Source organism: Lepidochelys kempii, chromosome 7 (assembly GCF_965140265.1).
Source record: "Lepidochelys kempii isolate rLepKem1 chromosome 7, rLepKem1.hap2, whole genome shotgun sequence".
Lineage (NCBI taxonomy): Eukaryota > Metazoa > Chordata > Testudines > Cheloniidae > Lepidochelys > Lepidochelys kempii.
The window spans coordinates 83697009-83721748 of NC_133262.1; the positions used below are offsets into that span (position 1 = coordinate 83697009).

The following is a 24740-nucleotide window of genomic DNA, read 5'->3' on the forward strand; positions in this document are numbered from 1 at the left end:
CACATACCTATCAATTTGTGACAGCTCAGCTCCCCCCAGCAAGCCTTCCAGGTGTTTATCCTCCTCTGCCAGCTGGAAGCTGAGAGGTTGCAATTTCCTGCTGTGGTAATCGTCCCGCATGGTCTTTCAGCCTCAGGCTTCAGTTTTTCTTGGCTCAGAACTTGGCTTTGAGAAAGGGTTCCCTAAAGTCTTAGACCAAATGCATTCCACCCCATTAGGGAGAAGGCTAATGAGCAGTCACACAAATAGCAGATTCCTCATTTTTGATCCAACCTCACCTTTGCACAGAGAGCTTTCAGGCTGCCCTGAGTTAATGTGGCCAATACATCTATCCACAGGTGTCCAGATGGCCCTTCAGCCAAATGGTTCTCAGAGCCCCAACTGTTCACTGAGAGGGAATGGATTTTTGGCTACACCTTTATACAGCACATTAGTACCCACTTTAGCAGGCTGTTCACAAATGAAATAGCACAAGGTGACAAATTCTGTGCATTCCAGGTTCCCTTTATATACTATTAGTATTATTGTTTTAATCAAAGATCCCTTCTTCAGTTCTTGTTGCTCCTGTCTCTTGCTCTGTTCAGATTCATCTCCCGTCAGTCTCTCTAACAAATCCACCATGATTGCTAGCTATATTACACAAATGTGGCATGGGAAATGAACAGAACCTGGACCTTCTGCTCCAAAAAACACAGGCTTCTGTAACTCCAGGGACAAGAAATTCTCCATGAATTATTATTCATAGATTCATAGATATTTAGGTCAGAAGGGACCATTATGATCATCTAGTCTGACCTCCTGCACAATGCAGGCCACAGAATTTCACCCACCACTCCTAAAAAAGACCTCACACCTATATCTGTGCTATTGAAGTCCTCAAATTGTAGTTTGAAGACCTCAAGGAGCAGAGAATCCTCCAGCAAGTGACCCGTGCCCCATGCTACAGAGGAAGGCGAAAAACCTCCAGGGCCTTCCAATCTGCCCTGGAGGAAAATTCCTTCCCGACCCCAAATATGGCGATCAGCTAAACCCTGAGCATATGGGCAAGATTCATCAGCCAGATACTACAGAAAATTCTTTCCCGGGTAACTTGGATCTTACCCCATCTAAAAACCCATCACAGTCCATTGGGCCTATTTACCATGAATATTTAATTACCAAAACCATGTTATCCCATCATACCATCTCCTCCATAAACTTATCGAGTTTAATCTTAAAGCAAGATAGATCTTTTGCCCCCACTACTTCCCTCGGAAGGCTATTCCAAAACTTCACTCCTCTGATGGTTAGAAACCTTCATCTAATTTCTAATCTAAATTTCCTAGTGGCCAGTTTATATCCATTTGTTCTTGTGTCCACATTGGTACTGAGTTTAAATAATTCCTCTCCCTCTCTGGTATTTATCCCTCTGATATATTTATAGAGAGCAATCATATCTCCCCTCAACCTTCTTTTAGTTAGGCTAAACAAGCCAAGCTCCCTGAGTCTCCTTTCATAAGACAAGTTTTCCATTCCTCGGATCATCCTAGTAGCCCTTCTCTGTACCTGTTCCAGTTTGAATTCATCCTTCTTAAACATGGGAGACCAGAACTGCACACAGTATTCCAGGTGAGGTCTCACCAGTGCCTTATATAACGGTACTAAAACCTCCTTATCCCTACTGGAAATACCTCTCCTGATGCATCCCAAGACGACATTAGCTTTTTTCACAGCCATATCACATTGGCAGCTCATAGTCATCCTATGATCAACCAATACTCCAAGGTCCTTTTCCTCCTCCGTTACTTCTAGTTGATGCGTCCCTAGCTTATAACTAAAATTCTTGTTATTAATCCCTAAATGCATGACCTTATGTTGCTTTCAGTTTCAGAGTTTATTTAGGCCAAGCTTGTAAATGCCAGGCACACTTTGGTCGTTGCTGTTACAAAGTGTCTAATAAATAAATATTTTCAAAACTTAAAATAAGTTAAAAATAAAAGCTAAATTCATGCCTATGGTATCAATTCATGCCACTGAAAACAATGGAGTTTCACCAGCATATCATGTGCCTCAGTGGATCTATTTTTGCTAAATTGGATTAAATGGGAAGGTGATCCAGCCATATTTGTTGTGGGCCCACGGATGGTGAACTCAGGATGAATCAATGCAGACCTCAGAAATCTGCATGTTGTACAGTTACTGAAAACATCCTGTGTTATGGTGACTCTGTAACCACACAGCAGCCATCCGACTCAGAGAGAGATCATCTTCTATGTTAGGCCCTCAAGATCCCCGTTATCGTAGACACAGTCCCCCGTTTTGATAAACACTGCAATTCAGTTTGAGGCACCAGCTCTAGTTCCTGGGTCAGGAAAAATATCACTCTGCTGGTGTTAAGAAAAGGAAAAGAATAAATCTGAAATTGCACATGTTCAGCAGAAATCTTCATTATTTCTCCTCTCTTTCTGGGGTTAGGTTGGAGGATTTTTACTGCTGTTGAGCGTGAAGAAGTAATAGCACTAAGCTTAGAGAGCAGGCAAATGTTGTGCAAGCTTCACACACATTGCTCGGATATTACACCTCAATTTTGACATGCAATACCCGCTATTATTTCAGTCCTGGGCTCCCACACAGCTCTGCCAGTGCACATCAATCTTTAGCACTCTAATAGTCCCGCCCTAGGCCTCTCCTGAGCAGAGACCGCCAATCATACTACACTTGTAGAGTGGATTCATGGGGCGCAGTTCTTATCTTACACTGATGTAAATCAGGAGTAACTTAATTGAAGTAAATGGAGTTACACTGGTGAAACTGATATCAGAATCAGATCCCTTCTGGGGAAAACTGCACTTTATAATGCATGCGCACATCTATACATTTTTACCATGCATGTTCAAGTCTTCATTTTAAGTGGTAGAGACTGCTACAGTTAAGTTGCATGTTCTTTTCCATTTTAATTGCACCATCTTCCATTTGCTTATTACTTTCCCAGACTTCCACATAATACACTGAAATTTTCTAAGGGTTGTCACTGCTCAAAGATAAATCTGCACAAAAATCAGTTACCCTTTATTTAAAAACAAAGAGTGAAAAATTACCCTTTACTCATTCTTAACAAAAAGGGACACCATCATAGGACCTAACCACTTCAACCACACCATCCAGGGCTCGTTCACTTGCACATCGACCAATGTGATATATGCCATCATGTGTCAGCAGTGCCCCTCTGCCATGTACATTAGCCAAACCGGACAATCTCTTTGCAAAAAAATAAATGGACATAAATCTGACATCAGCAATCATAACATTCAAAAACCGCTAGGAGAACACTTCAATCTCTCTGGTCACTCAATAAACAGATCTCAAAGTGGCAATTCTTCAACAAAAAAAACTTCAAAAACAGACTCCAATGTGAAGCTGCAGAACTGGAATTAATTTGCAAACTAGATACCATCAGATTAGGGCTGAATAAAGACTGGGAGTGGTTGGGTCATTACAAAACATAAATTTAATTTCCCCAATACTAATTTCTGCCTACTGTTACTCACACCTTCTTGTCAACTGTCTGTAATGGGCCACTCTCATTACCACTACAAAAGTGATTTTTTTCCTCCCTTGGTATCCTGCTGTTAATTGAATCGTCTTGTTAGACTGACCTAACACTTGCTAAAGCAACCCACAACCTTTCATGTATTTATACCTGCTCCTGTATCTTTTACTTCATACATCTGATGAAGTGGGTTCTACCCACAAAAGCTTATGCCCAATAAATTTGTTAGTCTCTAAGGTGCCAAAAGGACTCCTCGTTTTTTTTCTGCCCCCGCCCCCCAGCAAATTCAAATCTTGCTGTTAAATTTTTTGCTTTGTTTTGTTTTTAAGAGCTCTACAGCTGAAATGATGGGGTAGAAAGATTAAATTTGGGAAATAAAAGTCAGTGCTAAGCATGAATGCCTTGGGAGTGTTTCTTGTGACAACAGGGTTTAAATTCACCACATTAGGATCCAGTGACAACTCACACTTTGCACATGTGAAGCACAATTAGAATGGGATTTTGTCACTCAACTTGTCAGGTGAACCAACCTAGACAGCAGTTTGTGTATGTATTGGGGGGGGGCTAATTTAGCTGCATAATGAAAAGGGTCCTTTTAAACACAGTTATATTAGGTACCAAAATGCTTTTAAGGATGGAATTTTCAAAAGCACCTAATAGGACCTGTGTTCCTGTTAGCTTCAGGTGCTTTAGAAAAATCACACTCTTAAAAACATTTTGGTATCAAATATTTTTTTGTTAATAATAAAACAGCTTGATGCAACTGAATCTTTGCACTCTGACATCTATAGGACAGATATTATCATTGCTATAACAACATCTATATTTTACTGTGAAAAGATCAGACCATTATTATTAAAAAGTCACCATATACACATAGGTACTGCTTGTCATTTTCAACAGACATGAGATTACACCAAAGCCTAGGATCTGAACACTCTTTGACCTTACAGGGTCTGAAAACCTGATCCACTCTAGTTTTCCATGTGCACGTCAATAATATCATGCCCAGAGGTGAAAGTAAGTGTACTGTGTACTGTACGGTGTACTGATAAGAGCCGGTGCGCCGTACCGGGACTGGCTTTCCCAGACAGCAATTTAAAGACCTGGGGTAATGGCAGCAGGGTTCTGACAGGGATTTAAAGGGCCCAGGAGCTCCAGCTGCCGCTATCGCCCCAGCCCTTTAAATCCCCGCCAGACCCCTGCTGCTGAAGCCCTGGGGTAGCGGTGGCAGCCCCAGGCCCTTTAAAACTCTGCCAGAGCCCCAAGGTAGCGGTGGCAGCCGGGAGCCCCCAGAGCTCCTCAGTGATTTAAATGGCCTGGGGCTCCAGCTGCGGTAGCAGCAGCTGGAGCCCTGGGCCCTTTAAATTGCCCCAAGCTGGTAGCTTGGGCGTGATTTAAAGGGCCCCAGGTTCCCAGCCACCACTACCGCAGCTGGAGCCCCAGGCCCTTTAAATCAAGATTTAAAGGACCCGGGGATTTAAGGCCCTGCCTCGTCTGGTTAAGGCCATGCCTCTTCCAGTTGAGGCCACGCCCCCTGCTCAGGACTCCAGTGTACCGGTAAGTCCTCTAACTTACTTTCACCCCTGATCATGCCTATCCAGGAAAAGGATTTTCCCTATGTATGCCATGCCAAGGATTTTCGAAGGATATTCACTGTGGGTGCCCATCTTCTTCAAATACTTTTGCTCTCCAGTTGCAATGCTTGGTGTGTTCCCCTCATCCTGCCATGATCTTTAGATGTATTATATTCGTTAATGACTTGCTTTGTAGGGGACTCATCAGATGTGTGAGAGTCATCTTGGCAGCTGTTTAGGTGAGAAAATTACAGAACCAAGCTGAACAGCCCTGACATCCAGCCTGCCAATCAAGTGACACTGAAGTCTGATATGAGGGGGCATGAACTTTTAGATATTAATTTACAAGGTGTTCTTTATTTACAACTTGCTATGATAAAATCTTTCAAAAAATAAAGTATAGACTATTTCTTTTTCCCCAGAGCTTCCCCTCAGGAATTAGGAAATGGAACATTCCATAAACTCTTAAAAACAATGAAAGAGGAGGGTTTTTTTTTGCCTGTCGGAGCCCAGTGTTTAACCAACCATCACTTTGTTTCCTAAACCCCAAGTGCAGCGTAAAAGGACAGTAACAGTCAGATAAGAAGGCTTTTCAGAATGCTTGGATTGGCCGGTGATGAGGTAATGATTTATAACAGGCTTGACAATGCTACTGAGGGCTGGCATTACCAGCAAAACTAATTCCCTCATTTGGCCCTTTATAATTGCATTTGTAAGTGCTTATTTCAGTGATGGACAATGCTGGGGAAGTGTAATTTTCTTTTGCTGACAAAAAACCAACCAGGGGAAAAAAGAAGGTTAAAAGAAGGTTAGTGTAGTACAAGGTGAGAAGAGCTGCTCCACGGGGCCACGGCATGTTGAATGTGAACTTTGGCAGCCCCTAGAGATATCAAAACCATGCTCTGTGCAGAGCTTAATTCTGTGATTTCCCAGCATGTAAAACAAAACTACTAACAAATTGCACAGAAAGAGTCGTTGGCAATTTTCATGGCTGATTTCCTTCCTTCTGCAAAAACCCTTCTCCTTCTCCAGCATTTTCCACACACTTGAGTGGCAGAAATGCAAGGCCGGGTAGTAGCTCTGATGCACCCAGCCTGCTGGCTCAGAAACGGCTTTTGCTACATGTGCTAGCTACTCCAGGACAGTGCTAGCATGTTATTGCCATGCTAAAATACCAGCAAGCTGCTGAGGTAAACAACACTTGGCACTTTCAGTTGTAATTGTTTCTAATGGATACAATGAGCCCAATTCTCTTTTCCCTTAAACGAGTTTTCTAGAGTAACGTCAGTGGCATTACTTCTGATTTACACCAGTGTAAATGAGAGGAAAATCAGGCTCAGTGGATGTTCTGGTGATGACAGGCCCATGTCATGTGGTGTGCACACTCCTATCTCACACAGAGGCAACCAGGGAAATTATACAGGTTCCTGCACAAAATATTCAAATACAGGCGAGTTGCATCATACGCACATTTAACGTACGTGAATTCAACTACACGTGCTTGACAAAAAAAAAAAGAAAAAGAAAAAACAACAAGATACCTGTAAATAGTGCAGGCGGTTCCACCCACCATTCCACTCAGTGAGAGGATGCTCCAGAGTGAGCGTGAGATGGGAGACGTGAATCTGCTGTTTCCTCAGTTGGTCTCAGTTCCCATGTGCCTCTCATAGTGTGAGCATCTTGCCACGCTGAATATGATTCTAGTGTTTAAAGATACATATTTTTCGTACAACATGGCCCCTAAATGCAAGCCAACTACTTCATCTGGTGCTCAACTGAAGAAATAGCGATCTGTTCCAATGCTGGAGGAACAACTGGCTGTGTTAGGATTATTGAGAGACAGTATGTCAGTCTTCAACATGGTGCGTAAATATGGCCGCAAAGAATCTAGCATCCGTGCCATCAAGATTTGAGAGAGAGAAATTCGTCAAGCCATGGCATCAAGTGCTCCAATAACTGCTAAGGTGACAAGCCAGGTGTGTGATAAGACTTTAGTGAAGACTGAAAAGGGATTAAATTTATGGCTGGAAGACATGAATTGTAAATGTGTGCCTATCGATGGCAACACGTTGCGAGAAAAGGCTCTTAGCCTCTATGCGCTGTTCAAACCTCCCGCCAAAGAGGGACAGCCTTCTGTTGAGAAGGAATTCAAAGCCAGCCAAGGTTGGCTTCACAATTTTAGGAACTGCTTCAACCTCAAAAACGTGCAGACTACTGATGAAGCTGCATCTGCCAATGAAGAGGCAGCAAAAGCCTACCCCAAACAATTAAACAAAATCATAGAAGAAAAGCGCTAACTTCTGGAACAAGTTTTTAATGCTGACGAGACTGGGCTCTTCTGGAAAAAAATGCCCAACCACACTTACACTTCGAAATCAGAAAGACAAGCCCCTGGCTTCAAAGCAGCTAAAGACCATGTGACTGTGTTATTTTGTGGCAATGTGGCTGGGCATTTAATAAAGATGGGCTTGCTCTACAGGGCTGCAAATCCCCGTGCCCTAAAAGGCAAGAACAAAAATCTCCTGCCTGTGTTCTGGCAATCAAATAAAAAGGCTTGGGTGACAGCAGCATTATTTCTGGATTTGTTCCACAAGTGTTTCATTCCGGAGGTCAAGCAGTACCTCGAAGAGAAAGGGCTTGACTTTAAAGTGTTGCTGATCATAGACAATGCTCCTGGCCACCCTGCGGCACTCCAGTTTGCGCATACCAATGTTGAAGTCGTCTTTCTCCCCCCAAATACCACCTCCATCCTCCAACCTCTCGACCAAGGCATGATTCGCTGTTTCAAGGCCACATACATGAGGCTTATGTTCTCATGGATACGTAGCACTATGGATGCTGATCCCAATCTTAATATGATGGAGTGTTGGAAGTCCTTCAACATTGCTGATGACATCACTTACATTAAACAGGCAATGGATGCAATCAAGCCGGAAACAGTCAATGCATGTTGGCGAACCTTATGGAAAGAATGTGTGAATGATTTAAAGGGTTTCCCAACCATTGACAAAGAAGTGAAACGCAAGTGAAACGCATTGTTCAGGTGGCCAGGCAAGTGGGTGGTGATGGCTTCGTCAACATCCTTGAGGAAGAAATTGAAGAATTAATTGAGAGCCATAGAGAAACACTGACTAACGAAGAGTTAGAGGAACTGATAAAATTGTCTACAGAAGACTAAAATGACGACGACGAACAGGAAGAGCCAGCAAATTGGAATTTTCATAAATTTGCTGAAGTGTTCCAAGCAGCAAAACACTTGAATGATTTAATTTCTGAATACGATCCCTCTATGGAATGAAGCCTCAAAATCACACTTAGTCTTATGGACGATTTGAGACCGTATCACGAAATGCTTGAGCGGCTCAAGAGACAACAGTGACAGTTGCTGATCACCATGTTTTTCAAGGAAAAACAACCAGCAGCAGATGAGCGTATGCAATCAACTTCTCGAGCTGAACCAGAGTCAACCACTTTGTCTATGACTCACTCTCCGTCACCCAAGCTCTCCGTCACCTCCATCTCCTGGATCGACATCAAGCCCTGATGACCCCCTGTAAATACCCCCCTGTAATTAAAAATACAGTACTGTAAAATTATAGTTTGCATATGTACTCTTTATTATATACTGTACATTGCTGTATACATTATACATATTACTGTACAGGGTTGTATACACAAAACAATGTACAGTATACTGTACTTTATGGGCGATTTAAGGGATTTTCAAGGGTAATTTTGACTATACGTGATTTTCACCTTACACGCTGACTTTAGAACCTAACCCCCGCATAAGATGCGACTCCACTGTAGGGTCTGCCCAGTGTCGCCTGCAAAGGTCAAACTGAAAACATGGGTCTATATCTGTACTTTTATGAGCTGTCACCGCTGCAGTCCATTTCTAGAGACCATTTATGTACAGTCAAACTCCAGAAGACTGCCAGAAAGACAAGATCTAAAGAAGACAAAGGAGTAATTCCCTGAACCACACTGCAGTGAATTAATATGCTCATGAGACACTGTGCAGCTACACTGTGTTACATGTGTGTACTGTGAGTTATATTTGTGGATAGAGACTAGCATATTGTGGGTGCTACCATAATACAAACACATTTTACATGTATATGTGTATAAAGCATACATCTATACAAATATACACACAGAGGCACATCCCATTCTCTTCTGGGTAGTTTTATCTTAATATATAAATATCTCTTGCACTCTCCCACAGGCCACACACACAGTGATACATATATTCAAAAATACCTACTCACACATTCACACCCCCCAGCCAATGCACAAACGTTCCCTTCTCAAACATACCTATCTTGCACACATGTGCATTCTCACAACACCTTACACCTGTCATACATGCATATACTTTCCCCCCTCCATTCCTAGGCACCTATCACCCATACACACCAGCAGGAAGCTTGTGACGGGAATCAGCATGAGAGCAGCTGCTACTCTAGACCTGCTACAAGACAAAAGTGGAAGCCAAAGCTGTAGAGCAGTTCTGCTCTTGTGCACAAATCTGCAGAAAAAGGCATGTCGTACAATTTGTTCAGGAAACAATAGCAATGTTTGACATGTCATAAGGATTGATGGAGCAGAAATTTACATGGGAGAATGCATTTTTAAACAGCTCCACGGAGCCCTGGTGTTTTGCCGGTAATGGTTTCAACATTCATCATTCACTGAGCCCCACTGAGTAACTCCTTAAAGGATTAACTCTACTCACAGCAGCTTCAGGGAGGCACAAAGAGAGGAGGAAGGAAGGAATTTAAAGATACAGAAGCATTTTCTACAAACAATGGGAGCAGAAGAATGTCTAGACTGTGAGAGCCCTTTAAAATACACCCTCTAAGCTCTGACAGTGCTTCTTGAATGCTTCCTCCACTGCCATGTTCACCCATCATCAATATGGGGGGACCCTCCCAATTAAAAGGTTAGACTAGCAGTCTTCTAATGAACACTTAACCCTTATGTGGTCACAATGTGCAGCACTGGATGTTTTCGAAGTACTGCCCAGATATCAATTCATCTTCGCTGCATCCCTGTGAGAGAGGGAATATTACCCCACACCCATTTTATAGCTCAGGAAAAAAGCTCAAGTAACGTACCCAAGGCCACAGAGTGGGGATTAAAACCCAGGAGTGCCCTATGTAGAATCCACTAGACTACGCGGCCTCCTATTCGCTGCCCCTGACTGAATCTTCTGTGACCAACTCTCTGAAGACATATGCAGGATCTCTTATGGAACATCTATATCCTGAGGTTCCCCAATGCTCAGAAACATGCCTGCATGGGGAAGGGGAGGGGTGGAACACTGAACGTACCTCAGTATAAGAAACAAAAATGCAGACAGACACACGTATGCACAATCCTCTGCTGCAACCAGTGTAGTGTGCATCACTATGTCTACACCAGGGGTCGGCAACCTTGGAGAAGTGGCATGCCACGTCTTCGTTAATTAAAGGTTTCGCATGCCAGAAATAAATTTTACATTTACAGGGGCCCCCCAACGGAACCCCAGACTGGTAGCGGGCTAAGTGCTGCTGGTCTGAGGTTCTGTCTGCCGCCCGTGCTGCCAGTCTGGGCTTCCGTCTGCTGGCCCCTGCCAGCCGGGGTCCTGGCCACCAGCCCCGCTCAGCCTGCTGCCGGCCCGGGGTTCTGTCCATCCAGGCCGGCAGCGGGATGAGCAGGGCCGGCGGCCAGGACCCCGGCTGGCAGCAGAGTGCCACTAAAAATCAGCTCACCTGCTGCCTTTGGCACGCGTGCCACAGGTTGCCGACCCCTGGTCTACACTGATTAAATACCTGCGGCTGGCCTTTGTCAGCTGACTGGGGCTCAGGTTTTGGGGCTCACACTGTAAAATTGCAATGTCGTCATTTGGGCTCAGGTTGGAGCCTGGGTTCTGGGACCCTACCCCCTCGTAGGGGTTCGAGTCCCAGAGGGCACACTGTGCTTGTGAGTACCACTATGTTTGAGGCATACTGGGCAGATACTTCCTTACAGCTTTGCTGAACCTCCTGTGATAACTTCATTGATCTAACAGATGATCTACCTGAACCAACCTGCCCCAAAGTGAGAGAATTCAGCCTCACTGCTCATTTGGTCTGGGCTCCCCATTTCTGCTGATAGATTTCACCTGTAACCTAGAGGGAAACCTTCCCCAGCTCACTTTTTCCAGAATGAGATGGAAACTCTTCCCTCCCCCACCCCAAGTTAAACATGGTTTGCCCTGGAAATGGATCTTTGAGGTGATTGGCTAGCAAAAACACAGTGGAAGAATAATTAATTCCCTTTGACTTGGAGGAACATGCTATGGAGTGGATGTGAACTTGTAGGGTCCTGCTACAAGATGTTCTCATAATTAGAAATGAAAAAAGCCCTGAAGAGGTGGAAGGAGAAAATGTTATCTAGGAAAATAATGTTCCCATTCCTATTGAATCCCCATTACTCGGACTGGGGAGAAGGATAGCCACAAGCTGGAAGTGTGTGGGGTAGGGTAAGGAGTAGGAGAGGGCAAAGGTTGGACTAATGGGAGGAAATGGAAGAGGTGAGAGGAGAGGAAGGAAAGGAAGACAGAGAGGATGGGGAGAGTGAGAGAAGAAATGCCAGGGGATAGAAGTGGGAGGGAGTTGCTGCGGGTTTGCAATTTAATCCTAAAAATCATCTCACCAAATCTGGAACACAGCACATACTGTATAATGAAGCCATAAATAAAATCATCCCTTGGGGAGATTTAATTCAGCAAATCAAACGAAATTTAACCCCTCACATGCAGTTCCTTGACCAGGTCATTTAAAAAAAGAATGCATGTTTTTCTGAGAGGGAAGATGACCAGCCCACCCTTTCCCTTTGTGGCGCAGACACTCTTGAGGGAAAGGGTCCAGTTTCAGATATTATTGTTATTAATAATTGCTGTCAAAGTGCTCAGTGCTGTACAAGAGACAGATATCACGTCAGTCTGCACCCTGGAGAGCTTGCAATCTAACAGAGAGACACGGAAGACAGGATGGACTGGGAGACCCAGAAGAATGAATTCATTGCAGCTCTGTCCAATGGAAAAACCCCCTTCCCACCAACTGAATCTCTCATGTTTGAAAGTATGAGGAGTTTGGTGTCTCTCTTCTCTGTCACCGCATGGGGCATGATCATAGCTGACTCTAGCTTAAGGAAATGGGGAACGCTGAATGACAAAAGTCAAACCCCAATCCCTCCCTCGCACTTCTCCTCCACTGCCTGCTACCTGAGCATAACCCACACAGGCTTCACCCACTAGATGTAACAGTAGCCACTAGTCAATGGATATGGATCATGTAACCTAGTAGGTTATAGCCTTTTGTAGCCTACCACGTCGCCTGACACAGGCTGTTGTTATAGAAGAGCATAGTCCTTTGACATTGTGACTTGGCATCCTTACACCAGCCCTCTGTTCATTTGCCTTTCAGAAACTGCTGGAAGAAAGATGACAGAAAAATACTGAGACTGGAGGAAAAGGTTTTGGGCATCTTTTTTGGGGGGTGAGGACCTCCCAACCCTTCCACTTCTGAAATCATCTTGGAGTCTCCCTTCACGTTGACATTATCGGGTTATACACATCAGAAAATGTTGCACAGGAAAAACCACGTCTGAGAAATCACGTGAGGACTCTCACTTCTAATTGCAAAACACAGAGATTTGCCTGTCAGCATCGCTAGTGCCTGCTGGTTGACTCCAGATCAGTGTTCTGTCCAGCATGATGGGGACTCAGTCTGGGACTCTGAGTGCTACTGGAATACTCAAACAAACAAGCCAACTAATAATAAACGATACATCAAGAATGTCATAATAAGAAGGTTGAAATGATGATCACAGCTGCTAGGCAGATGTGAAGGAGGGGCTGGATTATCTGGGGAAAAGATGTCCCAAGAGGAATGAGGTGCATAAAGCCTTAGATATATCACCGAGAAATGTTAAGGGTAAAATTTTCAAAAGGGCATGAGTTACTCAGGAGCCTATATCCCATTGACAGTCAAAGAAAATCTACTCTTTTGTCACTGCCTTTGGGGAGGCTTGGTTCAAGCTTTGTCCAGGGAGCAAGAGAGACAGAGAGTCTGCATGGAGGAGGAAAAGCCGGCACTGTCATACCTGGTGAACCCCTGCTGGACACAGACAACAAATTAATGACACTTGTGGCCTCTCCCGTGCAGCCCTCATTGCAGGCATGACAAATGACCCTGGCAGGGGTGATCTTTACTCTGTGTGTGTGTGTGTGTGTGTGTGTCTGTCTCTTTATTCTCCTTCCTGCCTCTCCTCCTCATCATCGGTTGCATCCGATGAAGTGAGCTGTAGCTCACGAAAGCTCATGCTCAAATAAATTGGTTAGTCTCTAAGGTGCCACAAGTCCTCCTTTTCTTTTTGCGAATACAGACTAACACGACTGCTACTCTGAAACCTCCTAATCAATAGCAATTCTAAGCAATACATATTAACTAAAAATAACCCTTCCCCTGAAAGTCCACAGCTGCTGAGAGTATGGCCATGATATTTGTTTAAAAAAAGGGGGATTCTGTTCATGCCACAACTGGAGGCTACAAGGAGTAGGGCTAGGGAGAGAAAGGAATGAGACAGCAGCCACAACAACCCCAGCTGATGAGAGAATTCCATTCCATTTAGGTTTCAGAGTAACAGCCGCGTTAGTCTGTATTCGCAAAAAGAACAGGAGGACTTGTGGCACCTTAGAGACTAACCAATTTATTTGAGCATGAGCTTTCGTGAGCTACATCTCCGATGAAGTGAGCTGTAGCTCACGAAAGCTTATGCTCAAATAAATTGGTTAGTCTCTAAGGTGCCACAAGTACTCCTTTCCATTTAAGATGTCACTCTGCAGGCCTGCCCAGGCAAAAGGAATGAAGCCTGACACTAGGGCTGTTCGATAAAGGAGTTCCCAGGTTTGTTTGTTATTGTTGGGGGGGTTTTAGTCTCTTTTTTATTTAAAAACCAGGAAATAAAAATTGATGGGGAGCAAATTGCTTTGGCCAGAAGCTCTCTGCTTAAAAGAGTTGTAGCAAGAAAGCAATTACCTAACGTCAAAAACCTGTCAAAGCATCAGTGTGACCTGCCAGCCTCCTGGTGATACTCTGTGGGGTGAGCAGCAGCGAAATGGGACCATGAAAAAGGAACGAGGTCTGTCTACAGTATGCCAAATTGCCTGCCTGGCTGAAAATACTCCAGTCCACCTCTCACAGAGTCTTAATCTTTAACATGGAATGTTGGCCTTAGCCATGAAAAGGAGGCAGCAAAAGGAAGATTCCCCCTCGCCCCTTTTGTAGGTCTTTTTTAGGAAGTAATTTGAGCAAAGGCATTGTCTTATATTCACTCAGTTGTACAACACACAGCTCTGTACCACAGCCACTTTGCTCTGTGCCTCAATACTGATCTGAGGAACCATTTCCAGAGATGAAAGAGTAGTTAACTCTCTTCAGACTGCAATCAGTACCAGTTCCAACAGGAGTTTCGTGGACATTTTTCCACTAGGAACTAGATTTGAGAGTCACACTGACCAATGAATGACCCATCATTAGGTAGTAATACCTTGCATTGCTGATCAAAGCCAAATTCATGAAAGTGACTTAGAAATGAAAAGCTCTGAATTCCCATATGAGCTTGCCAAGCCATCCAATCCCACACCACTGGGAAACTTCAAAGCAATATTTGAGAGGTGAAACATTTTACGTGGCAACTTATGATCATTACTGACTAGACTCAGACCAACATCCTAGAGTTAAAAAGGTTACAGATGTCACCGTTTGTTCCCCAGACATCCATTTCCCTCATCTTGGCCACAGCTGAACCAGGATCTAGTGATGGTTAGTTCTTCTATGTACTGCTACCAGGCTCCAGCATCACCCAAACTTCATCACTGTTTCTAGAATGTTAGCGAACAAATAGCTCTTCCATAAAATATCGGTCGGAAGTTGGTGTACTAGCAAATAGCTCTAGTGATATTCACTGAATATTGTACTCCCTGAAAAGCAGCATACATGCTGATTGTAACACAACTGGATATTTGGAAAGAGAGAGACTGAACAGTTAACCGGGGGAATAATCATTTGGATACAAAAACAGATCAATATCTGGTAGGAATTCCACTTAAACTATTATAAATTCCGCAAATGAAAACGACATCTTCCCCAGTATCACTTTCAGGAACCTCTCTCTTTCGGTGTCATCTAAAGAGTGGAACCTGGGCAGGAGATTATAATCAGGAGCTACCAGAGATGACCTGCTGATCAGAATTAGTGAGCTGGAGAAGTGTAAAGGTGATTGGTTGGGGGAGAGGGAGGAGGAGAGGAAAGAAGCAGGGAATCGAGGAGATGGAGGGCTGCTAAGAGCAGGACACTGAAAATTTAAAGTGGTGCTTGAGCAGCTTGAGAGTGCAGAGTCTGAAAGGATGTGGGGGGTTAAAAGTAAACTAACAACCCCAGAGACCTCTTGCTGAGACTGGCATGGGGAAAAAGGCCAATCAACCACCCTGGGAATTACAAAGCTTCTCTCACCTCCTCTCCCAGCTGTTAGAAAAAACAACAGCTTCTCTTGATTGTGTTTTATAACAGCAGTCCCCTCAACATCAGCCAGCCACTAGACCAGTTAGTACTGTTATCCATGCAGCAGCCGCCTCGATTTAGCATGGAGTAATTTACTGCAGTCAGGCTGTTAGCAGTTGGAGATTATGGTCTAAAATTTATTCAATAGTCGTGCTATATGAAGGCAGCCGTTTCGTAGAGAAGTAGACATTTACTATGGGGTTCCAGATACACTCATTCTCCCCCCCTTTTATTTTATTCCCCAAGGTGACACCAATACAATTTAGACATTCGCCTCACCAGGTTTTATTGGAGCTCTGTGATTGGGCCAGGCACAAGTTCTCTGCTAATGAACTGTATTGATTTCATATTCTCTTGTTGTCCACCTAAATGGCAAGCAGCACATCTGATAGATTAAATAACCACACAATTGCCTGGCTGACATCTCAATCACTCTGCTGTTAGGTCGCTAATGAATTTTACAGCCCAGCAAAACGAAAGAAATTAAGGTCAAAGTCTGATGCAGGAAATATAAATCACCAACAATCTTTGAGATATTCACGAACGCTCATACATATAATTCTTCACTTGCCTCTCTCCCCTTTGCCGCCATTAGCAACTCCATCTTATCCAAAGAACAGAGCTGATAAAGCACTAAGAATCAGGAGTTTTGTCTTGGCCTGAGGAGTGGGAGGGGCAACCCATTTTGGAGCAGGAGTGAAATTACAACAAGATCCCACCTAGAGGAGCAGAGACCTAGAACCAGTCGTAATCTGAAGGTGGGTGTGAACAGGTCAGAGCCCAGTGGGGAGGAATGGGACAGCATGGCCCAGTCTTTGTCCAAAAGGAATGAAGGTAATTCAGCCTGGTATCATCTACAACTAATAACCCCTCTTAATGTTAAGCAGCACGTAGGTATAATTTGTGACAGGAATTTTATCATTTAATGTTCTGCTGTCAGAGAAGCAGAAAAAGTGATATTATGGCCAGGGCTGCTTCACGCAAAGCTAGGGGTTCTTACAAAGCAATTCAATTTCCCTGCACAGACATAGATGAGGAAGCCCAAGAGTCAATGAGAAGCCACCCGCCAAGCCAACTGCATAGGGAGTGGAGAGAGGGGCAACAGGAAGTATGTTCAGAACTGGAGTGTGCATTTCTGGAGTTAGGGAGACAATGGATGGAAGTTTAATGATAAACAGGAAGGGGTGAGGAGGAACTTGTGATTTCATCCAGCTAAGGCACTGAGGTGACATCCCCCGATTCCCCAAGGGCCTGAAATTACTACCCACACAGAGGTATCAGTTGTACATGAGCAGCCTGAACTGCACACCAAGCACCACTGGAGTATGCACAGTAAGGATCAACTTCACCATAGACATTACAACCTCTCAGTGGTGGGGTGGGGGCATCAGCAGTTGTAGATTTGCCAGCACTGTCTGAGCTGGCCCCGACAGTGGGTCGGGTGTATGGAGCAGGCAAGGCCAGGCACAGCTCATTGCGCTCGCGGAGATGGAGAAACGGCAGAAGCAGCAGAGGAGGCAGTATCAAACTCTCTCAGAGGAAGAGAAGGGAGGGAAGGAAACAGACTTCCTGTTGCCCCTCTCTCCCCCCAACACTTTTCAGCGTCACTCAGGTGTGGGGTCAGTTTCAGGTTTGTTCCCATGATTGAGCACCTCCCCAAAAAGCAGCCTGAGCCTAGTTATTGGACATACCAACCTGGAACTGATAGGTGGATAATGTCCTTGAATCAATCTCAGAAGTATAAAGTAGTTTAAGTAGGTGTAACTTCTACATCGAGGAGCTGGAAGAAGGTGCAAATTATAGTGCGTCTCCCCACCCCACGCCTTCTGCTTCTTCTGAGTTCCTCAGTGTGCACTAATTTAGATTCCCTTACACAACCACAGAGTGTGTGTAAGCAGGTCTCAGAGAGTAGGTGAGCAAGCATGTGGGGGTTGGGGGTGGTGTCTAAGGCCTTGTCTACAGTACAGAGTTTTGTCAACAGAATTTATGTCGAAACTCAAAAAGTGCTATAATAAAAAATCAGTATTGCATGTTCACAGTCACTCCCTCTGTCAGCAGAGCACGTCCACATTTGGGGCACTAGCATCGACAATGTGAGCAGTGCACTGTGGGTACCTATCCCACAGTCGAATTCGACACCTTCTGCCACTAGGTCTTGTGGGAAGGCGGAGCAAATCGCGGCACATCTTGGGACTGGGCTCAATGTCCCAATCTTTGTGAGAAGGGATGGATCCCGCACTGCTCTCCTATGCTCTGATAACTGTCATGAAGACATCACGGACGACAGTGCAGTTAATTGCAAAGTTCCTAACTGAAGAAGTCTCCCAGTTGCCTGACATGCTGCGTGATATGGATATGAGCAACTCTAGATGGCTTTTGGCATTCACTGAACAGCTGCATAGGGTAGATCGTTGTTTTTGGGCTTGGGAAACAAGCACTGAATGGTGGGAGCGTACGTCATGCAGGTGTGGGATGACGAGCAGTGGCTACAGAACCTTTTGTATGCGGAAAGCCACCTCCCTGGAACTGCATGCGGAGCTTGCCCCAGCACTGTGGTGCAAGGACACCAGAACAAGAGCTGCCCTATTAGTAGAGAAGCATGTGGCAATCACTCTGTGGAAACTGGAGGCAATCACTCTGTGGAAGCTGGCAACTCCAGACTGCTATTGGTCAGTCGCAAACCAATTTAGAGTCGGGAATTCGACCACTGGGGCTCTGTTAATGCAAGTGTACAGGGCAATAAATCGCATCCTGCTACGAAGGACCATGACTCTGGGAAATGTGCATGAAATAGTGGACAGCTTTGCAGAAATGGGTTTCCCTAACTGTGGAGGGCAATATATGGCACACACATTCCAATTTTGGCACCAGACCACCTTTCAATGGAGTACATCAATAGGAAGGGGTGCTTCTCCATGGCGTTGCAGGCGCTTGTGGATCACCATGGGCATTTCACTGATATCAACGTGGGGTGGTCCAGGAAGGTGCATGACACCTGCATCTTCAGGAACGCTGGCCTATATAGAAAGCTATAAGTGGGGACTTTCTTTCCAAACCAGAAGATTACAGTGGGGGATGTTGAAATGCCCATAGTTATCCTGGGAGATCCGGTGTACCCCTTACAGCTGTGGCTCATGAAACCTTACAAGGGAAACCTGGACAGCAGTAAGGAGCGGTTCAACAACAGGCTGAGTAGGTGCCAGATGACAGTTGAATGTGTGTTTGGCAGATTAAAGGCACGCTGGCGATGCTTTTATGGCAGGTGAGACCTCAATGAGGATAATATTCCAATGGCCATAGCCGTGTGCTGTATGTTGCATAATCTTTGTGAAGCTAAGGGTGAAAGGTTTGTTTAGGGGTGCAGTGTTGAGGCAGACTGCTTGGTTGCTGATTTTGAACAGCCAGATACCAGGGCTATCAGAGGGGGGCAATTCAAATCAGGGAGGCTTTGAGGCAGCACTCTGAAAATGAGAACTAGTAATGTATATCTCTGTGATTGGTGCTGCAATGTTACATTACATGTAGTTTTCCTAGGAAGCAAGGGTGACATTTGGGGCCTTACATTCCAGTAAGCAAATGATTAAACTGCCTGCATAGGTATTGGTAGTGCCCGCTATCTCAATTTGTAGGAAACAAATAAAGATGAGTTACCATTCAAAACCTTTGCTTTTATCGCACAAGAAACAACACACACAAAGATGCTTGGTGGGAAAGGAGGTATCAGGGAAGGGCAGACTTTCACTGCTGTGTGAGGGTCCAGCTATCATTCTGAAAGTTGTCCAAGGGGGTGGAGTGAAGGGGAAACTGAGAAGTCCCAGAGAGCGGAAAGGAATGTGCGGGTGGAGTTTTTTTTGGGGGGGGGCATGGAAAAGAGTTTTGAATGTGCTGCAGGAGAGGACAGGCACAAATCTGCTCGTACTGCAGCATTATTAAGGACTTCAGCATCTGCATTTGCTCCTCCATGACTTTAATCATCCGCTCAGTATTGTCCTTAATAAACTCTTGATTTTCTTTTCTGGCCTGCCTTTTGGCTTCCCTCCACTCCTTACATTCCCTTTTCTCTGATTGGAGAAGTGCAGTACCTCCTGGAACGTGTCTTCTTTGCTCTGTCTTGGGCGCTTTCTTATCTGGCAGAGATGCTTAGCCGGGGTACGTGTGGTGTTCCTGAAGGCCACATCTGCCGAAGCAGAAGGAACAATGCACTGATGCTAAATTCACACACAGCATTGAAACATTTCAGTAAAATACACCTTTTGTAACATAATCTCTTTCTCACTGACCCTTGGCAAGCGCACATCTCTGCGAACACCCAAAGCATGACGAGTGTTGGCTTGGGGGTGTGTGTGTGCTCTACATGGGGAAAAGAGCATTTTATAAGGGTTGCTGTGTAGCAGACTAGGGAAAAAATTTTAAAATTCTCCTGCACTTCTCCACAGGAGGAGGTCATTGTAGCGGATATCTCACTGCTGAGGATATACAGGAAACTGAGGGTACATCTACTACACGCTTGTGGCTTCTGCCCTGGTGCCTATGCTACTTGCCTGTGTGCCACTTTTGTCCCCACACAAGTGACTGCCGAATGACATGGGAAGTTTCATACAATGGCAGAAGGAACAAAGCAGCTCTGCCAAGGAACCTTTGGCAGAAGATTACCGAGTACCTCCAGGAAACTTTCTTAGAGATCTCACTGTGCATCAACACCCTGTTCCACTGTACTGATTAGCTACACAGGGAAATGTCCAGCACACAGAAACACAGCCACTCTTGTACATTTCTATACCTTGAACCCACCTCCGCACTACACAAACCACAGCCACTTACCAGGCGTCTCCTCTCCTGCTTCTTGCTCGCCGGACAGCAACTGCTGAGAATGGCTAGACACCTCTGGAGTGGTGAAGAGATCCTGGCTGCCTGCCCCACCAGGCGACCCCACTGGGAGCGCCACATCATCTAACTCCACCTCTTCATCAATAACTTTGTCCTCCGGGTTAGATACCTCTTTCTGCCACCTCTAGGCCCACCAAAGTATCCACGAGGCTCTTGGTGGTGGTGGTGTGGTCACCACAGAGGATAGTGTCCAGCTCTTTATAGAACTGGCAGGTCTTAGGTGCAACACCAGAGTGATGGTTTGCCTCCCTCGCCTTATGGTATACCTGCCTTGGCTCCTTTATCTTCGCTCTGCACTGCAGCATGTCCTGATCATAGCCCTTTTTGCACAAGCCTTGAGAAATCTGCCCATAAGCATCCCAATTCCTATGGCTCAAGTGCAGCTGGGACTGCACAGCCTCCTCTCCCCATATACTGAGCAGATCCAACAGCTCCACAGTGGTCCAAGTAGGAGAACGTTGCTGCGATAACCTGCCATGGTCACCTGGGAAGATGCAATGAGATCTCTCCATGCCAAGCAAACAGGAAATGGGATTTTAAAAATGTCTGTGGCTTCTAAGGGGGAGGGACAGATGGTGGTTTACCTGGCTGCAGGGCTGTGGAGTTCAAACAGCTGAACAGAGTGGTCACGATGGGCATTGTGGGATACCTCCTGGAGGCCAATTAAAGCGATGACATCAAGTGCAGTGTCTATACTGGCACTTTGTGGACAAAAATGTTGTGCAAAAAGCCTTAAGTCTCCTGTCAGGGTGGTATTATTTTGTTGCCAAAACAGGGCATTTTTGCTGCCAAAAGTCGCATTACAGTGTGTATGCATTCACTGTTTTGTCAACAAAAGCTGCTTTTTGTCAACAAGACTTTGTAGTGTAGACAAGGCCTAAGTTACAGCACCTTTGGCATCACTTCTGCATTTGTATGTGATCTATTCCTGGAGATCAGTTTCACAGGCGACTTTTTCACTTGAGGCCAATTAAGTCAGTCTTGCCCTACAACACACTTACTTCGGGCGCTGTGGAGGAATTCCAGATGGGATTTTTGGGCAGGGAAGGGTCTAAATCCCAGGGAAAGAGAGATAGGGTCCCTGAGTACTTTTAATCTTTGGAGGGAAAAACCTCCTTTCCCAAGTCCAATGGGGCAGGTGGTTATTTGTGCTGGTACTTGACGCATCTCAATGTTATTAACTGAACACAACATGCAGTAGCCTCAGGACTTCTCAGTGTGTTTATCTGAAGGAACTCATTTAAAACAAAGATACGATTTGCTTTTCTACTAGTGGACAAGAGCAGTAGAATCCAGAAACAAAAAAATTGCGTCTGGGGGCGTGGTGGGCCATGGATTACTGAATAAATCTGTTTCTCTCAAGGATATTAAATGTTCTAACTGAACCCATAGAGATTTGGATGCAAGTTATGATTAGGCCTCCAATGTCAGGGCCGGCTCCAGGCACCAGCGTTCCAAGCAGGTGCTCGGGGAGGCAGTTAGCAAGGGGCGGCAGTGTTTCCGCGGTGGCGGCAATTCGGCGGCAGCCCCTCAATCCCGCCGGCCGCGGCGGCAAATCAGCGGCAGCTTCTCCCCTTTGCCGGCCACGGCGGCGATTTTCTTCACTGCTTGCGGCGGCAAAAACTGTAGAGCCGGCCCTGTCCAATGTAAATGAGTTTTGTGGGATCAGCCTTCTCAGTAGTGAGCACCTGTTCACATCACAAATACACAGCACACCTGGCAGACTGCCTATGGGAGGTCTCATAGCAAAGAGTTGTTGCAGGTCAGAACTAAGATGCGCTGGCAGAGTGAAGGGGAAATCCTGCAAAACACGTGCCCTGCATTGTGCCTGCCTCTAAGGAGAGCTGCTGCCTGCCCTTTGAACCAATACAAACACAACATGGGTAATGACTGTACTGGTATTTTTGGGGCCGTGTGTGTGTGTGTGTGTGTGTGTTGGGGATCATACAGTAGGCCTGGTGCAGGGCAAAGGGACAAATAAGTCTGGATGAGGAAAATCTATTGAAAGATTATTACTGCCATATAGGACTGTTACTTGTATTTGTGAAGCCTGGCTTTTGGAAACTTTTAGCCCACCAACAGCCTAAAACAGAGCAACACCTCTCCTTGAACAAGAGCTCCTTTCAACTCTCAGTCACTCCCAAACTACCAGCACAGCAAAAAATAATAATGGGGAGCAAACTCCAAATCACAATACTCAATGAGTGACTCCTGTTCACTTGTTTGTTTTTTAAAGGATATAATTTGGACAGGTACAAATGTGTGTTTGTTGGTTTGTTTCATTCCTTTTCCCTTCTCATTTTTTTTCTGCCTATGCACTGTGAAAATGTGTATTTATCCTGACAGCTCCATCAGGACACACGGCGGCTGCAAAGGCTGCAATAAGTGTCTCTCTCTTTAGCACTTGGGCTGTCATGATTCCTATTCCGTCCCATTTCGGTTTTACGGATTGATATTTAGATTAAAGAGATAAACACAACCAAAGAGCACTGGGCCCTGACAGACAGACGAGAACTTCAGATCCGTCAATCATCTTGCTACCTAGTAATTCCTCTTTTTCCCTCTCTCTGTCTCCCCCCTTTTGCTTTATTTACCAAGATGAATTGATAAGAATATTTTAAAAGAACAAGGGGTTTGACCAAATAACAATTAAAAGAAATTGCATTTAACTTTCCAGACAATTTGGAATCTCTTCTTTGATTATTTAACTATTTACTGTTTCACGTGTTTGCAGTTTCTCTCTCCTATCGCAGATAAAGAATTCAATTTTCTTTTAAACGGTGGGGAAATTGGAAGAGATTTTGCTCTGTTTAAGCACAGCTGGAGTCTCAGGACTCAGGGGGATTGAGAACAATGAGATCAATTAAGATGCCAGTGGAGAAGAGAGCTGGGGAGAAAGGATAGAAGAGGTGGTGGGAGGGGGAAGAACAGAGCTCAGAGGACATCTGAACAGAACAGCTCCTCCCGACCATTCCCACACCTCCATTTTTCCTGTTTGCAGCAGAGGAGTCACTCTGCCCTATCCAAGAGGTTTCCAGGGGTTCACTCTGACAGGAGAAAAACATTTACAACCAGTTTACATACCTGAGCCTTCAGATGCTACCTGAAAGCTAGTCTAATATACCCATTCCACCCTATCTCTAGTCTGCAATCACACATCCTCATCCTTCTCCTCTCTATCCTGTTACAGGTAATCCAGCCACCTTCCATAACATATCAGGATTTCTTTATCATCCCCCATTGGGCTCTAAATTATATGCTACGGTCCCTAATCACACACCCCCTCACCCCAGTCCTGGCTACCCCAGGCTTCGCACCTAAAACATCCACCCTCACCACTGATGGTTAGTCTCCTATCCCCTTACCAATCATGTTCTTCACATCCACACCCTCTACCAATTCCCACTGAATATGAATAAATTCCTTGTTTGCCTACAGTAAAAAAAAAGGAACAAGACAAATTCCGTCTTCCAACTCTTAGGCATGATGTTTGGGTCACTATACAGCTGAAGGTGCCATCCCTTATACCTGATCTTTCATCACCATCACCATCTTACATGCCATCATGGTGTCAGGGAATGCTACGCAAATAGATACCATTACCTTTGTGGATAGGAGGGGTTGTACTACACTTCAGTCCTAAATATTAAGAAAGCCTCCTTGGCATGGCCGTTCCCAGCAATTCTGGGGCCCTATGCAGCCCCCCGGGGGGGAGGGGCGGCCTCTGCAGGGTGGGAGCAGGGGGCTGGCCCCAGGCCTCTGCGGGGAAGGAACGGGGGGGGGGGGGGGCTGGCCCCAGGCCTCCACAGGAAGGGGGGCTGGCTTGGGGGGCAGGGGAAAATCACCCCCCAGCACTCACTGGCGGCACGGCTGGGGCTGGGTCGCTGCACTTCCCACCACCAGTGAGTGCAGGCCCAGCCCTGCTGCACCCCTCAGGGGAGTGGGAGTGGGGCTGGGGCAGAGAAGGGGCGGGGCAGGGCAGGGGCTGGAGCAGCACACAGCTGTGCAGGGCATCAGGAAATTGCCCCAAATTTCCTGGTGCTCTGCGCAGCTGTGTACTTTGCGTATGGGTAAGGACGGCTCTGCTCCTAACTGGTAGGGAAGTCGGACAATAGGTTCTCTCCCATCCCAATTTCCATTCTTCCACACAAATGC

General features: G+C 45.4%; 1 protein-coding gene across 14 annotated transcripts in view; it reads right to left on the bottom strand.

The window, feature by feature from the left end:
• The window catches only part of CDH23 (cadherin related 23), a 521149-nt gene that overhangs the window by 196585 nt on the left and 299824 nt on the right, over positions 1-24740 (bottom strand). Inside the window, exon 14 of one of the 14 annotated variants that reach the window (XM_073353559.1) lies at positions 21906-22222. The exons of the other annotated variants lie outside the window; for them this stretch is intronic. Within the exon in view, the coding sequence (XP_073209660.1) occupies positions 22187-22222 (36 nt within the window). The 3' untranslated portion in view covers positions 21906-22186. Of the gene's footprint in view, positions 1-21905; positions 22223-24740 lie in introns of those variants that run through there. 14 annotated transcript variants of the gene reach the window in all.